The 16,969-nt window shown below is 40.7% G+C and overlaps 1 protein-coding gene across 3 annotated transcripts in view; it reads left to right on the forward strand.

The window, feature by feature from the left end:
- Positions 1-2,442: 2,442 nt before the first annotated feature.
- LOC307222443 (protein argonaute-3) overlaps positions 2,443-16,969 on the forward strand; it is a 67,626-nt gene continuing 53,099 nt past the window's right edge. Inside the window, exon 1 of one of the 3 annotated variants that reach the window (XM_079987712.1) lies at positions 2,443-2,723. Coding sequence is in view for 2 of the 3 variants with exons in the window: in XM_079987714.1 (XP_079843840.1) it covers positions 3,260-3,278 (19 nt within the window). In the remaining variant the exon portion in view is untranslated. Of the gene's footprint in view, positions 2,724-2,744; positions 3,279-16,969 lie in introns of those variants that run through there. The other 2 variants (XM_079987714.1, XM_079987711.1) reach the window with 2 other exon arrangements.

Consider the following 16,969-nt stretch of genomic DNA (forward strand, 5'->3'; position numbering starts at 1 on the left):
CTTTTTTTTTTTAAAGAAAAACTAGGATGTCAATATTCTGGCAAAACTGGTATTTTATTTCTTGAACAAGGTTTGGTGCCTTTGGTGTGCATAGATGGCCATGCACTTCTGGATACCAGTAAACCACATACCCAGCTTGTAATAAATGTCCCACTGTCATGTATTATTATTATTATTATTTAATTAAATTTGTAAACTGCCCTTCTTGTGAAGACCACAGAGCAGTTCACAACAGAAAAATGCAAACTGAGAACACAAAATACATTAAACAAAAACCAATAACGTCCCCCCATCACGTTTAGAAGGTGATAGAATGTTAACCAGCCAACATAGAAAAATGTTTTCACCTGGGGTCTTAAGTATGTAATGATGCCAGACGAGCCTCCTTGGGGAGGGAATTCCACAAATGGGGAGCCCACCACCCTCCAAACCTTTTATGGAGGAGGCACACAAAGAAGAGCTCAGATGATGATTGCAGGGTCCAGGCCAGTTCATATGGGGAGAAGTGGTGGTCCTTAAGGTATTGCTGTTCTGAGCTGTTGATTGCTTTATTGGTAAAAAACCAGCACTTTAAATTGGGCCCAGAAACTAGAATCAGTGTCATACACTCTAAACTGTCTTGCCCCTGTGATCAACCTGGCTGCCAGCTGAAGTTCCTGAAGTTTCTTCAGACACCTTTTCACGGTCCCTGTGACCACTCATCACTACTCCCTGGGCTCTGGTTCCTCCCACCACTACTCTGTTTCCAACTAGTCCATGGCACTAACAAAGTCATCCAACATAGCAGGACTAGACAGTGCTCTGGACACCCCTTGAAATTCATCTGCTGTAACAGAACCTGGTGGATGCAAGCAAATTTATTCTCAAGACAGCTTGCAAGCAGGTTACAGTGAGCTACCTGCTTCAGGCCAGACTGCACTACTTGGAAAAGCTCTACCAGATGGCACAATGAGGATGCAATGGAAGTACCAAACTCTGCTGCCTTTGCTGCCTTCACTGCCACTAGGTAGGCCCTATGATGAGCCCTCCTGAACAGGTGGCCCTCCTGAATGGACTGTGTTTAGAGGATGGACTACACTAATCCCTGTACAGCAGCCTTTGTCCAAAATATCTGAGGGCGCCAGGTTGGGGGAGAATTATGCGTCTGTAGAGTTAGTGTCTTAGTGGGACTGAAAATTCATAGCATGTCAGTCCAAGCACTACAAAACACTGCTTTTATTAGTTACTACTTTATAAAGTGCTGTACAAAGATTTAAAACAAGATGGTTCCTGCCCAGAAGCTTACAGTCTTACAAACACACACAAAGGGACACTGAGCCAGGTTGCCTGTTCTTTATGCATTAGACTGTGTATGTGTCTCTTAAGATAAATAGTCTTGTTATTTTCAGGCAGAGACACTGTGTAAGTGTGAAAGCCATACATTTTTTACTGTTTGGGATGGGAATGTTGCATTCAGAGTTGTGGATTGAAGCCCCACATTGGGTGAAAGATCCCGCATTGCAGGGGGGTTGGACTAGATGACCCTGGTGGTCTCTTCCAAGTCTACAATTTTATGAAAACTCAGTGTTTACAAAAAGAATCAATAACGGTTAAAAACAAGCAATTAAAAGTAAAAAAATTAAAATCAGTTAGCTAAAACTATATTAAAACTACATTACATGTAATTTTCTGTTTTCATTTTTAAAATCAACCTAACTTTGTATTTATAGTTACATATAAATTGTTGCCTGGTGGGCAACTCCTCTTTTATTTTTAACCATAAGATGTCTAAGTCCTTTATCTCTTCTTGTCGGGATGTTTTCCTTTCCAATGGTGTTCCTCCTGCCTTTTTTCCTTCTTTCCCTGCCATTTTCTCTTTCACTGGTTTTAAATTAAATCTCCTACAATACTTATTCTCTCCCCTAAAGGGCACACACTCTAAGCTCTATCTAATTAATTATCGAGCAATGAGTTCAAAAACTCTCTTAGACACTTTCCCCTAGGGGGCGCACACTCTGAATTCTGTCTAATTAATTATCGAGCAGCGGATTCACGAACACTCCTTTAATCATTCAGAAGGAATGTATGAAAGTCAACTCTATACTTATAACAGATCAGGCTCGTCTTTAGACACTTTAAATTCCAATAAATTCATTTATATTGATAAATTAACTTAGATAGTTTCAATGTCCTATCGAACTTGCTATAAGGCTTTTATAATAAGAGAAGAAAAAAAAAAGACAGACAGAATATACAATATCAAAACCAAACAAGATCAACAAAGCAACCAACCGATGATAAGAACAGCAGCAGAAATTTAGCTTTTATCTAATTTTGTCTTATGTGGGGGCTCTTTTTCCTTCTTTCTATTTAAACAGCCGCGGAATTTAAAGGTCCTCCAAGTCTCGCGCTTACCTCATATAACACAAGCCGAGCCTCGAACCCGCGGCCTTTCGTTCATTTACGGCCAACCCCATAACCACTCCTTCCTTTTGCTTGTTCCTGCCTCCACACGGCCCTAGCTCCGCCTCCTAAATTTGCATTCGCCGAGGGCTGCCCTTGAAGGAGAGCGACTACTCTCGTACGCATGCGTGCTGCGTTTATCTTAGTTGTTTAACAACAACGCGAGCGGGACTAAGCGCGAACTTGCGCGGGGTTGAGGTAGAGCAAGAGAGGCTGAAGTAGGAAAAGAACTTCCGGCGGCCAGAGGTGGTGGAGGAGAATGCACGCATGCGCGTGAGCCGGTGAGTGAGTTAGTCAGGCACCCTCCCCCCCTCCTGCTACAGAGTCAGTCATCGTAGAAAGACTACAGAGATAGTCTTCAACTCAGAGCCGAAAAAGGGAGGAGGGGCGGCTTCCGGTAGAGAGGGAGGCGCATGCGCGCGCCTGCGGGCACCCGGGGACTGGTCCCTCTAGAGCCAGGCTCAGTGTGTGCCGAGTGGAAAGTCGGGTTTCTCAGTCAGTTAGTCAGTCAGTGGAGAAGGGAGCGAGCCGGGGCTGCGGGCGGCCACGCAACTTCCGCTTCTTCACCCGTCACCGCAGCCCGAGACTAACTGACTGACTGACCGCCCGTGGGCGGCTGGGGAGGGAGAGTAATAACCTGAAAGACTCGAGTGGCTGCGTTGTGTGAAGAGGAGGCGCCGCCGCCGCCGTTGTTGTTGCCGCTGCTGTCTCCTCAGGCCCGGCCGGACCGGGACGGCGCCAGGCGAACGACGTGGGGGACCCGGCAGGAACCGGACCGGCACCCGTAGCCTGAGAGCGGCCGCGCCAAGCTCCATGAATGGAAATCGGCAGCGCAGGTGAGGCGGAGGCGACGCCTGACGGGACGCTCCACTCCTTAGGAGCCGCTGGCAGCGCTTGGCGTGGGCTGGATCTTGACATAATAGGTGGACTCGGGGAGGGAAGTTTCGGGGCGGCGGTTGGGCGGCAGTTCCCGAATAACTGACCTTGAAGTTATGGGGCTGGTGGCAAGTATGTAGCTTGGGCTTCATGGTATCTGCCATTTGGGTATGGAGGCAACCCGGGGCCCTGGTGTGTTTTCCTCAGAACTAAAAATAAAATAAAATATGCGGCTGAAACACAACTAACTGCATGAAGTAAATGTCCTCTGTGGCCCAAAGTATTGTTTACTGATAAGTTCCACTTAAGTGACTGAAGTTGAGCTTATTCCTAAGTGCATTGAGGGTTGTAGCTTGAGGACCAATCCTATACTCTTGAGATGTCTATAAAATCAATAGTTGGATAGGACCAACGTGTCAGGCTGTGTGTGTGTAAGAGCTTGTAGGTAGGTGTACCTATGGAGAAGCCTGGGGAAGTGTGGGTCTGAAATCTTGGAACAGAATATGGGGGGACTGGTGTAGGTGTTTTGGCTTCAGCAGGGTGGTCCTCCCAAGGTGCTTGTGGGGCAGCTCAGACCCTGAATATTTTATACGTAGCCGTGGAGCAAGTGGCTTGATTATCATTGCCATTGGAGTAGAAACTTGGAATAACTGTGAGGTAAATGTGTTTCTGATTTGCAGTAGATACTATATAAAACCACATGTTTGCTTTGGTGATTTATCTATGCTAAAAAATTATTAGCTTCTTGTAACCTATGGTTACCTGAAAAATCAAGAAATGCATGACATAACTGATCTTGAGAATGCAGTTGTTCTTAAATAGTATTTTCCCCCTGTGTATTTGTGCCTGACCTCAGATGAACCCTGGTATGGGTGACAGGTAGATGTGGTAGACATGTATAGCTTGTCTAGACATCAATGTTAAATTCATAAAGTTGCTCAAATTTTGCAGAATATTTGTAAATCCTACTTGTCCACTTGAAATGATTTTGGGTGAATCAGTGGCTGAACTGAAAGAAAGGACACTTCCTGAAAGTTTGGGAGTCATTTGAATAGCTAACTGCCTTGAGATATTTGCTTTTTTGGATTCTCAAGTGGGAGGGATTCCTGTTCTTTCACAATCATTTCTTTAAGTTTGTTTATAAACATAAGCAGCTGTGTGAGTTTTTGTTTGTTTTTGTTTTACCAAAACAGTGATTTAATTTTTAAAAATATGGACACGTGTTTGAATAAGTGTTTAAGCAATACTAGCATTGGATCATAGGTGTATATGGCCTGAGGGCATATGAAACAAGCATTCCTGGTCGGTGCCATATATGCCATTTTTAGTACTGTGACAGAATAAAAGTAGGATTTTAATGCACTAAATAAATAGCTACTTGTGTCTGAAAATACTTGTGTTGCAAGTTAAATGCATTGGTTAGATCATACACACACCAAAACAAAAGTTTTCTTTTCACGATTTTAGCAACGTGACAGCTAAAATCAGTTGCAGAACAACAAACCCTCCCCAAAAACTGCACTAACATGTAACTTTGTATCTCTAGAGCTGCTTAACAATTTATAACTGGAGCCTGAAGTTATTACTGACAGTGTTGACCAATGAATACAAATGCTTGGATTTTCATGTTACAATGTTAAATGATAGCCACAGCATTTGTTTTCTTAACACTTTTGGATTCCTCCATTTTAGATTTCTAGCTGTTAAATGCTACTAGCTTTAATACCATTCTTTAAGATAGGGTGCTTTGATCCACAACTTTAGCAGCTAAATTATTTTGAAATAAAAGTTTTACTAGCTTGATATGGCACATATCTAAGAAAGCCTTAGCACTCAGGTGGAAAATTGTAATGCCATTTGATACAAAGATATGTAAAGGTGTGTTGCTTTGTAACTTTGGGTTCAAGCATTAAGGGGGGGAAAATAAGTGTGTGTTATATGCCTAATACAGAGATAGACAACTTAGTAAGTTTTTGCTGGTTTCTTCCACTTTGCAGGATACTGTTGAGTAACACTTTTTAGAATTTGTTTGGCTTCCTAATGAAGAATAGTGATCTAATTGTTGTCTGTATGCATAGTGGTCATTAATGCCATATGTTAGACTTAGTGATATGTACATTCTTTATATCCCTTCTTATTGTACAAAAAATTCCTCTTTTAATGTGGAGAATTGAACATTATTAATCCTGGAAAGAAGATATTAGTATAATTGCAGAACTGTGTGTCCCTAATAAGGTACTGAAAGAATCAGGAAACATCTGGCTCTTTAAGTCTGTGATTTTAAGCTTGTTTAGAAGTATCTTCATTAAAACCAGAGATTAGGTTCCAAGTAAACATGGCTAAAATAATGACTGCAAATCTTAAATTCTGCAAGCCTCAACTAGTTTATCTGCCAGTTGCACCCTCCCCAAAACTACTGTTATTTTCCTCTAACTTTCATATGGTTAATAATAATAGCATTAATACTATATCATACCTTGTATACAGAGTCAAAGTTATGTGGGATTTCCCCCCCCCCCCAAGTTTCATTTCTGAACCATTTTCTTACAATTCCTTTCGAGTCCTCTCTGCTTTCATTCTCTCTGTATGTTGGGGAAATGCCATTAACATTTGTTTTCTAGAGAGGCGTACATTACTGTTTGATGGACATAGTAGCAGTGATGGCTATATGCTACCTCCAGGGTCAAAGACAGCATGCCTCTGAAAACAAACCTGTGACTACAGAGCAATAGTAGGAGAGGATGCCTGTGGGCTTCCCATTGACTTCTGGTTGTTCATTATGGGAAACAGGATGCTAGATTAGATGGATGACTTGATCTAGCAGGGGTGGTCTTATGCTCTTATACCTTGCAGGTAGCCTTTCTTTAATTTTGTCATAATTGGATATTCAATTCCAATATGTCATTATAAAAGCACTAGAACACAAGAAATGGTGTCTGGGTTTGCTCTACCTGCTCCTCTCCACCCAATTCCTTTTCCTCTTGTGTCTGTTTTTAGATTGTAATCCTAGACAGGGACTCTTTTATGAATGTCATTTGTAATTGTAAGCCACTCTGGGAGCATTTTTTGGTTGACGAGTGTGACAAAAATGCTATGAATAAATAATTTAAGAGGTCAGTAAATACTGAGGTGAGCGGGACTAATGTTTCTGATTTCTGAATAAAGTTTGGTTTTATTATGCATATTTTTGACATAAGGTTGATAATATTCTTATCCAAATAATGGATGCACTAAGAAGGTGAGCTTTGTGGTGCTTAATTCACCCCACCCCCAAAACAACCTTGGCAATAAAGTCAGAGGATCTAAAGCTGGCTCTCTGGAAGTTTTGAGTGTCACAGGAGGAAGATAAAAAGATAAAGCTACTCAGGCAGCTAGGGGCTCTTAGTAAAAAATATTTAATTGGTGTTTAGCATGTTTGTGGGTGTAGCTGAGGATAGTTTGCAAAGCAGAGTTCTGCATTTAGCTTTCTTGGGAGTTCTGTGAGTCACTGGTATAATTGATCATCTATGTTAAACCTACATCTTAATTAACTTCATTGTAATGGTCTGAATAGCTTCAGAGAAAAATGTTTTATCAACCTTTGGAAAAGATCTACAAAATATTCATTATGTGCATCTGGAAATGCAGCAGTTACATGAAAACTAAGTTAGAGCATAAGGGACAGGTTTGGAGATCTCTTCCTTCAGCCTTAGGAACTCAGCTGTCAGCTCCCCGTTTCTGAGTATGCAGTGTTTATGTTCAGAATTGCTGGCTGCCTAAAGGATGCTATAAAATTTGAGATTTTACTCTGGCATCAGGTATAGAGATAAGAAGGAACATGTCACTTGCGGCATGGGTAGCACATTCAAATTTAATGCTGACGAGGTCAAAGTCCTTCATTAGGTCTATGAAAAAGATGTATGAGGTGCATCACTGCTCTCAACTTTTCTCCTGCAGTTTTCATACTGAGAGAATCATGTCAACTGTTGATCTCTAAGCTCTAAAGGCTCATTGTGACTCTGGAAAATTGTTGGGTGTGTTGTAACTCTGTTTAAGGCAAATAGCTGGCGAGATTGACATATATGATAGATACAAGACTTTTACTTATCTGCTAGACTGTACTGTTACATGTCTTACTCTGAAGTATTTTCCCATAAGCGTGTGCACAATAATTTTGCACATGTGGGTGGGGAGACACCATAGATCTTCTGCCAAGCAAGCAGGGGTTGGGTTTCCCCCTTTACTTGAGGAGATATATACAGCTGACATTTTAGTCATTTGGTGGTATTTTTTGTTTGTTTAATTATCTGAGGTTGTTTGTTTGTTTGATTATCTTGAGGTATTATTATTATTATTATTATTATTATTATTATTATATCCTGCCTTTCTTAAGAACATAAGAGCATAACTGAAGCAGAACAAAGGCCCATTTAGTCCAGCATTCTGTTCTCTCTGTGGCCAATCAGATGCCATCAGAAATCCACAAGCATAACATGAGTACAAGCGAACATTTTCACTGAACATACTGCCCTGATTTTGGGTGTAGTCCATAGTTATTGTGACTAGTCGCCGTTGACTACCTTATCCATAAACTGGTCAATTCATTTTTTTTAACCCTTCCAAGTTTGTGGTCTTTCCTTCATCTTGTGGTAGCAAATTCCACAGTTTAACAATGTGTTTTGTAAAGGAATCTTGCCTTTTGTCTGTCCTGAATCCTCCAAACTTCAGCTTTGTTGGATGACTTTTCTTTCCCCTTCCTCCACATAATGCATAATTTTTGTACACCTTTATTGTGCCCCCCACTTAATCACTTTTTTCTGACCTTCAATGTCCCAAACATTGTTATCTTACCTCATAAGGGAGTTGATCTTGCTCCATGATCATTTTGGTTGCCCTTTTCTGGCTCTGCAACATCATTTTTTGAGGTGTGGCCACCAAAACTGTACCTAGTACTCCAAGTATGGTTGTACCAGAGTTTGTGTAATGGTATTATGATAATGGCAGTTTCATTTTCAGTCATTTTCTTGTGGGATGCTACACACTGCATCTTCAAAGATGAAATTCCAGGTGGCATACATAGGTTTTTCAAGCCATCTCCTATCCAAGACTGAACAGATATATTCAACTTTAGCAAGGTTACTGCTTCCTGTGCCTTCAGTCCAAATGTCTTTCTTCGTTAAAATTTGTAAACATACTAAGCTAATTTTCATAAATGTTACTTCTTTTTTAATACCACCAGCAGGCTGAGCACACTTAATATACAAACAGTTGTAAAATCATTTGAAAACAGCAATTGTCAGGCATGCTTAAGGGATATTCAGTGTTCAGGTAAATCCTTTGATAACATATCCTTCCTTGTTTTGAACATTTTGAAATTCATATTTAAAAAAGCAGCCATAGGACAGACTTCAGTGCCCAAAATTCACCAGGTGCATTTTGAGACTAGTGTGGGTCCAGTTGCGACCACATGGACATCTGTGGATGCCAGGTTGGGGTCTGGCATCTCCATCTGGCTGACCTCTCTAACTTTCTTAAGCAAGTACTGTAAGCATTTACCGTATATCCCACCTTTTTCTCCAAGGAGTACATGGTTCACCCCCCTCCTCAATTTACTTCTACAAAAACCTTGTGAAATAGGTTAAAAGGCTGTGACTGACCCAAGGTCAGCCCATGAGTTTCATGATTGAGTAGGGATTTGAACCCCTAGGTTCTAGATTGACACTCTAACCACTATAGCACACTGACTATAGGTAATCCACCTGGATTAGCAAGGTGGATCAGACCTGGCAAAGCAAAATGTCACTTAGGAAGGATCTGAAAGATTTTCCTTGAAGCTTGAATTTGTTTTATTCTGGATTGTTTTATTTGATGCTTTAATGTATTGTATACTGCTTTGAGATTTTTTTCTTTAAAATATAAAGTGGTATCAAAATGAAATAACTACCGGTAACTAACAAACAACAACAAAATTTCATTGCCAAAAAGGCGCCTAGACATTCCATTGTGGTGACTGAGGTTTAAGGTGCCATTTGGTGATTAGCTTCTGTATCTGAGATTCTTTTACAAATGATATTTTATTAAGACTTCATAATACAATAAAAAGAAACTAATCTAGACAAAAATAGACAAAACGGGGGGGGGGGACAAAGGGAAAGAAAAATGCAAAGACTTAGCTTATATATCTGAGTTTCTAACACTGACAGGCTTGTCTAAACTGTGGATGAATAGGGTTTTTGCAGCACTGTATCCCCTTGACACATATATCTAAGTGATGCACAGAAGTACCACATAAATATTTCCTCCAAACCTTTAATGTGCTTATTGTGGTTCTGAACTGTGACATGTTTTCCCATAACATCAGATACTGTTATACATTTTCAAAAATATTGTTTGAGACCAAACTATATGAGTGTTAAGAAGGATGAGAGATTTGAAAATAACAGGGCACCATAAAGTTAGTTGAAAAGATTATGAGAATGAGTGAATCGTATGAGAATAATAAACTTTGAATAAATATTATGTCAAAATTAGGTATTTAAGATATAGATAAAATTTTCAAAGTTAGGGACAAAATATTGAAAATGTGTATAATAAGAATGGAAATAAGGTGATAAATTGCTGGCTAAAGTTTTATTAATGTGGAATGCAGGAGCGGGAGATGTGAGGAAGTCCAAAAACGAAGAAAAGTTGGTTATTATATGATGCTAAATTTTATGTTTGTTTTTTCTTTTTGTTTGTTTTTCTTTGCTTATGCTGTTTTTTCCCTCTACTGTATTAAAAAAAAAAATATTGTTTGAGACCAGTGACTGGTGGCAATAGATGAAATGTAATAACTTGGTCAGTAATATATTTCTTCATGGCAGCACACTGCACATGCCTCATTGGAAACACATCCAGTTTTAAAATTCTAATAGTTTTCATTGGGTCTGCATGCATTGCAAGGGAAGGTTTAATCTTTCCTTCCCAACTGCGACACTGACAAAGGTAATCCCCCACCCCAGCACTACTATCAACATTAGTGGGGGGAAACTCCCATTGGTGCCAGTGAGAGATTTTCTTCTCTAAAGCTAATGGCAGTGTAGGAGAGATGATTCATCAGGATTTTGATGTAAGGGTTAAACCACTCTTCTCTCATGCTGCAGTCCCAGTGAAAAGCGTGCCTTTGTTAACCTTCCCTCCCCCCAAAAAAACCAAACTCTGTCATGCATGCAAGATACCCATTTAACATCCTGTGCAGTTTGATACTGTAGTCTTAAAATGTACGTGGATGATTCAACTAACAGGGTGCTGCTAGTTTCAAGCATACATCTGTGTGCTTGTGGGATATGATTCGAGTAACTTTGTTATGCAAGTTGATCAGGAACTGAGGTTGGACAGATTTCTAGCACTTTGCGTTACAGCTTAGATATGCTGCCTTTTGTTAACTAGAGTTCTAGAAGTTAGTCCAGTACTCAAAGGTGATTGAATTCTACCTATTGTAGTAAGGCAGGGTTTTCCATTCTGTAATTGCTGTCTCTATCACACATCGGGATTCTAGCCTCCTTACCCACATATAGCATAACACCACCCAAATTGTGTGTTAGTAGTATAAAATGTAGGTGGGCCAGAAATTGTAGGTTTAAAAGTTCCTGGAATCAAGAAATAGTGTTGCAAACTAGAAAGCTCAAGCAAGTTTACCACATGGTACAGGAAAGGGAGGTAGGACGCAGGTGGCGCTGTGGGTAAAACCTCAGCGCCTAGGACTTGCCGATCGTCAGGTCAGCGGTTCGAATCCCCGGGGCGGGGTGCGCTCCCGTCGTTCGGTCCCAGCGCCTGCCAACCTAGCAGTTTGAAAGCACCCCAGGGTGCAAGTAGATAAATAGGGACCGCTTACTAGCGGGAAGGTAAACGGCGTTTCCGTGTGCGGCGCTGGCTCGCCAGATGCAGCTTGTCACGCCGGCCACGTGACCTGGAAGTGTCTTCGGACAGCGCTGGCCCCTGGCCTCTTAAGTGAGATGGGCGCACAACCCTAGAGTCGGACACGACTGGCCCGTACGGGCAGGGGTACCTTTACCTTTACCTTACAGGAAAGGGAAATTTCTTGGGTTGTTAGTTGACTTGACCTGAAAGAAAACTCAGTTTTAGGGATTGGATGGACAAAGTTTGGAAGATCATCGTGGTTCATAAACTGACTTGACAGATATGAGCTAACCAATAAACTAAAGCTCAAGTGAACTGATGCACATGTCTTGCTACCTGCTTAGGTTTCTTTTCTTGGCTCATATTGATTCTCAACATAGGAACACAATACCTGATCATAGTACATGTATTTCTTTGTAGCATTTGCAGTCAGTACTCACCACCACTTTGTTGAGTGATAAATACATACATTAAACACTAGCCTTTATAGTCTTATTGCTATGTTCATACTTAAACTATGGTCTGAAAGAAATGAACTAGTTAAGTTCAGTATTAATATTCTGTTCTCTCCTTTCTTATAATAATATGTAGGCAGTTAACTCTTCAATGGTTTGTTTTACTTTCATTTTGTATATTTGAAAAGCCTTTAATAAATGATAGGTAATATACAGTGAGACCAGACATCTGCATGCATAATGGAGCTTCCCTTCTCTTACCTCTGACAGGTACCCCAAATCTGCTTCAGACAGTTGAGGACCCTCCAAAACAGATTTAGGGGATCACAGACTGTAAGGTAGAGGAGAGAGGATGGAATTCCCTGCATGCAGCACTGAATATGGGCTTTTTAAAAAAGCAATATTTTCTGATCCTAGGCAAGGAACATTGCACAAAATCTGTTCACTCTGCCTTTCTGAACAGGGTATTCACTTAGCCTGTAGAACAACTCCATCCCACTCAACCTTCCAGCCCCGAGCAAAAGGCGTAGTAGTGAGAAACCAAGATTTGCTATTTGTATAAGAACTTGGCTTGGGAATACTTCTGTGTTTGCAGTGTAATTTATTTACTTAAAATTCTATGCTACCCATTAACAAAAGGTCTGTGGATAGTTCTCACACAAGTTAAAACTGAAGTAGAAAATGGATAAGTGTAAAAAGAACTTTGACGTAAACGTTGAGCAGCTAAAACAGCATCAGAATAAAACCATCAACACAAAACAATTGTTTCACAGAACTTAAGTCTTCATCTGGTGCCAAAAAGATCCCAGTGTAGGTATAGGTGAGCCTTTCTGTGGTGGACATTCCTCAACCAAGGTGTCACCGCTAAAAAGTGGCACTGGTGATCATCCACTTCACGTCATTTTGCAGTGATACCTGGAGAAGGGTCTCTTAAGATATTGGTGTCAGTTCACATGTGCAATGGGAGTTTCCTTTTCTCTCCTGCCCTCCCTCCCTCAGTCTCAAAATCTGTTCTGGATGAACCTCTGGAGTAAATGGAGGGTATGTAGAACTGTAATGAGGTAAGAGAGGAATGGGAAGTCTAGTTGCATCTGCTGATGTAACATTCAATATCACTTGATCTTAGGGTCTAGGCAGTTATAATATGGGAAGAGACAATCGTTAAGGTAATGTATTATAAACACAATCCATATTGTAGCAAATGTGGCTTGTATACTTTATTTCTTTATATTTGAAAACTTTTCAATAAAATATTAATACCAAAAAGAGATAAATGTGGCTAATTACCTATATAGTTGTTTGACTTGCTTAATTTTTGTTATGTTAATACCTTTTGGAGGCCTTGGTGGTTAGGATTTGTGATGAGATTGGTGCATAAAACAAGTCACTTTGAAATGTTTGCTAAGCAATTTTCATATGAATCTGGTCTTTTAATATATGTGTCTTGTGTTTGTTGTGTTTTGTGAAAGCTTTTTCCAATACAGAGCAGCTTGTATATAGCCCCTGAAACAGTGGGCAGGGCAGATTTTAGTGTAGGTAGAAAGAAACATGATGCTATTTTATCTATGATTTGCTTTTCTCCACGTACAAGAGATAAATTAACAGCTGATGTTAGAAGGTGGGAATATACACAATTTCTGTCAATGAGTAGGTGTGAAAAAAGGCGGGGTCATTTTTGAGTTTGTCATACAGTATCTACATATAATGACATTTGTTGGTTGACTCATTCCAATAGCTCCAAATGAGTGTCCAGTATTTATCTTTTTGAATATGTTTCTTTTTGTTTGAGACAGTGTTAGTAAAATGAGAAGTGATAATATTACTTCCTGTACAGGGAATTTCTACAGAAAATGCTAGAAACGGAAGAAGCAATGTTGCTGCCTGCATAGCTAGATATGCCTGATTGCACCTCTTGAAAATGCATCCTCCTTCTGTTTTGGTAGTATTGGCTTTCTATTAAATACTTAAGCTACTGAAGCTGATTGCTGTGAGTAGTGAAACTTCTAATTGGCTCAGTAGATATGGTTCACTTCTGGTTTCACTGTCTTTCAGCCCCATCTTCAGTTTTGCTAATCATTGTATGATCTTTTTTTAAAAAAACAACTTGTGCTTCAAAAACATAGGAACTAATTAGAATGTGGTTCATTACGTAGGGATTGACAGTTAGGTCTCATCTGGTGGGTTGAATACAACGGTACCATTCCATGAACTGAATGAATTCTCCAGTAATGGAAACTCAGGATCCAGCAGAGGCTCCTGCTCACAAAATGGTGGTGGTGGAGAGGTGATTTTTGCCAATTCTTGCTTGCATGCTGTTCTAGAGGGTTTCCTGCTACTTCAGAGCTGATTTGGAGAAGCTGCAAGGTGGGGGGGGGTTGATAAATCACCTCTTCAGTTCCATAAGCAGGAGCCTCTTTTGGATCCAAGGCTACTCCGTGAACGGAATTCTCTCTTTTTTGCAATGCTACATTGCCAAAAGATAAATTTGTTTATTTACACATATTACAGTGTGAAAGCCCTCTACTAAGGGGGAAACAGTGTTTGCGCCTTTGTGCTGAAAGCTAATGGCTTAGGCTTCCGGAGGCGGCGCCTACCGGCAATGGCGGATTCCCTCTAACCGGAGGGAGAAGCTCCGTAGAAATCGGGTCCACCGCTGCAGCGAAGCGGAGGACCCTTAAAAAACCCGCAGGCGGGAGAAGCCTGGGGCCGTGGGACTCAGTGGGCACGCGGAGCGCACCCCGAACTGTCAAAGGAGCTCTGTAAAGAGCTCCGGAGCGGAGCGGGGTTGCGCTGTGCTGGGAGTCGATCGCTACTTCTACGGAGTGAAGCTGCATAGCAGTTGCCGGAGAGCGCTGACCTTTGTCCTGTGAACATCGAATTGAGGCATCTACCCGTGAGTAAGACTGGGGGAACTTTGAAAGGATCAAAGGAAAGGACTTAAAGAACTAGCAACTTGACTTTGACTTTGACACTTTGATCCCTGGATTTTGATCTTGAATTTGAACCTGAAATTGGTAAAGTTTAAACAGGAAGCCTGCTTTGCCGACTTGTAGACAGCTTAAAAGCAAGGGACAATGGAGCTGGGAACCACAGAATTTGAACTTTTATAAAGAGCTAAATCTCATTGCCTGACAGAAGAACCCCCCCAAAAAAGTGGAAAGGGGGGGTTTTGAACCTACCACTCAATCCTTGACTTCGGTCTGCCTTAAGTATCTGAAAGGTCACTTTGGATGCACCGTTTTATGACATTGTAACTATTACAGTAGACCTCTGCAAAAGATTGGTAACTTTTTGGGACTATCTGAGCTTGCAATTGTTGCTATTTGTGTAACATTATTATACCTATGAAGATACTGTTTTATAGTTGTCATCCATGCTACTCTGCTCCCCTAGAGGAATCTTGTGTTATAGCTGGGGATTTTCCACTGCAGCTGCCTTTTTATCATTGCTGAGAAACAATCCTGGGAGCTGTGAGAACTGTGTAAGTGACCTTGACTTCTTGCGGCGCAGGAATGGATCAAGACAAACCACAAGATAAGGCCCAGGAGAAGGCGCAAGAGAAAGCTATAAAATATAAAACTAGACAACAGCAGCAATTGTTGACACAGCAACAACAACATTACAGAAGACCATCTTTAACAGGCCTTTCTGCCCCACAAGTCACAGAAAGAGAAGAAGCTAAAGGACCAGGACCAGCAGGATCAGATTCTGCAACATTGGACAAGATTCTCTCTGCTCTACAAAACTTGTCAACCAAGATAGACTTAAATACCTCAACTATTAAAGACCTTGGACAAAAAGTGAATGACGTGGGGCAGAAAGTGAACTCTAATACCCAGGCAATTGACAGGCTACTGCAGGAATCCAAGGAGACTAAACAGACAGCAGAGGAAGCGAAAGAGAGGATCTTGGCGGTAGAGGAAAAAATACCACCAATTAATAGAAAACTGGATGACTACAAGGCACAATTTTCTTTGATTGAACTTAAGGAAAAGCAGGCCAACTTGAGAATAAGAGCAGTCCCGGAAACAGAGGAAGGAGAATTAATAGAGTTCCTTACATTGGAATTTGAGACTTTCTGGGGTCTGGACCCTGAAGAAATTAAGATAGTGAGTGCTTTTCGACTGGGAAGGGTCAGGAGGAAGAACAAGGCAAGGGACTGCTTGATTTCGTTAAGATCAAAAGAAGAAAGAGATAAAATACTGAGCCTACATTACCAGAAAGCACTTGAGATTGGAAGTGAGAGAATTGAAATTTTTAAAGATATCCCAAAATACCTACTAGATCTTAGAACCAACTACAGTGATTTGGTCGACCTACTAAGAAAGAACAACATCCTCTTCAGGTGGGAATTCCCGCAAGGCCTCTCGTTTACATTCAAAGGAAAGAAAATTAAGATAAGATCAAAGGAAGATAAAGTGAGTTTCCTGAAAGATTTTGGTGAAGAACTACGAAGGGAGGCAAGAACAAAAGATTTGGAGGCACTAGGATTGGGACCACCTGACTTGGACAGGCACCCCCTGGGGTTGGACCGGCCAGAGAAAGAGACACAACCATCAGAGGAAGAACAACTTTTAGGAGCAGTTGGAGGAACGTCATAATAACTACAACATGTCTCTGCAGATGTTAACTTGGAATATTCGGGGTCTAAATTCCCCTAGCAAGAGGAAGAGAATTTTTCACATGTTAAAAAAGGAACAATTGGACTTGATTTGTTTACAAGAAACACATATAACCAGACTCCACAGGAAATTATTGATAAATAAGAGATTAGGCCAAGAATTTATCTCATCGGATAAAGTTAAAAAAAGAGGAGTAGTGATATATGCAAAAGAGAAATTGACACCAAAATTTTTGTTTAAAGATGAACATGGACGATTCATTGCAATTGAAATACAATTATATGGAGAAAAAGTTTTAATAATTGGAGTCTATGCACCTAATGAGGGAAAATCAGACTTTTATAAAAAAACTGCATGAGACGTTGCTCGATTATATGGACCAAAACATCATTTTGATGGGAGATATGAATGGAGTTGTGTCAACAAACATGGACAAATCTGAAAGACAGGTAGTTACAAAAGATGGAAGGCTACCAAAGACTTTCTTTGAATTGACAGACAATATGGACTTGATTGACATTTGGAGAACTAAAAACCCCCTAGGTAGAGAGGGGACCTTCTTCTCTGAAGCCAATATGACATGAACAAGAATCGACCAAATCTGGATTACAAGAGGGATGGCACCTAAGATACGGAAAGTGGAAATCTGCCCAAAAGCTTGTTCCGACCATAATCCTGTGAAAATGGACATGAAAT

Source organism: Podarcis cretensis (genome assembly GCF_951804945.1).
Source record: "Podarcis cretensis genome assembly, chromosome: 8".
Lineage (NCBI taxonomy): Eukaryota > Metazoa > Chordata > Lepidosauria > Squamata > Lacertidae > Podarcis > Podarcis cretensis.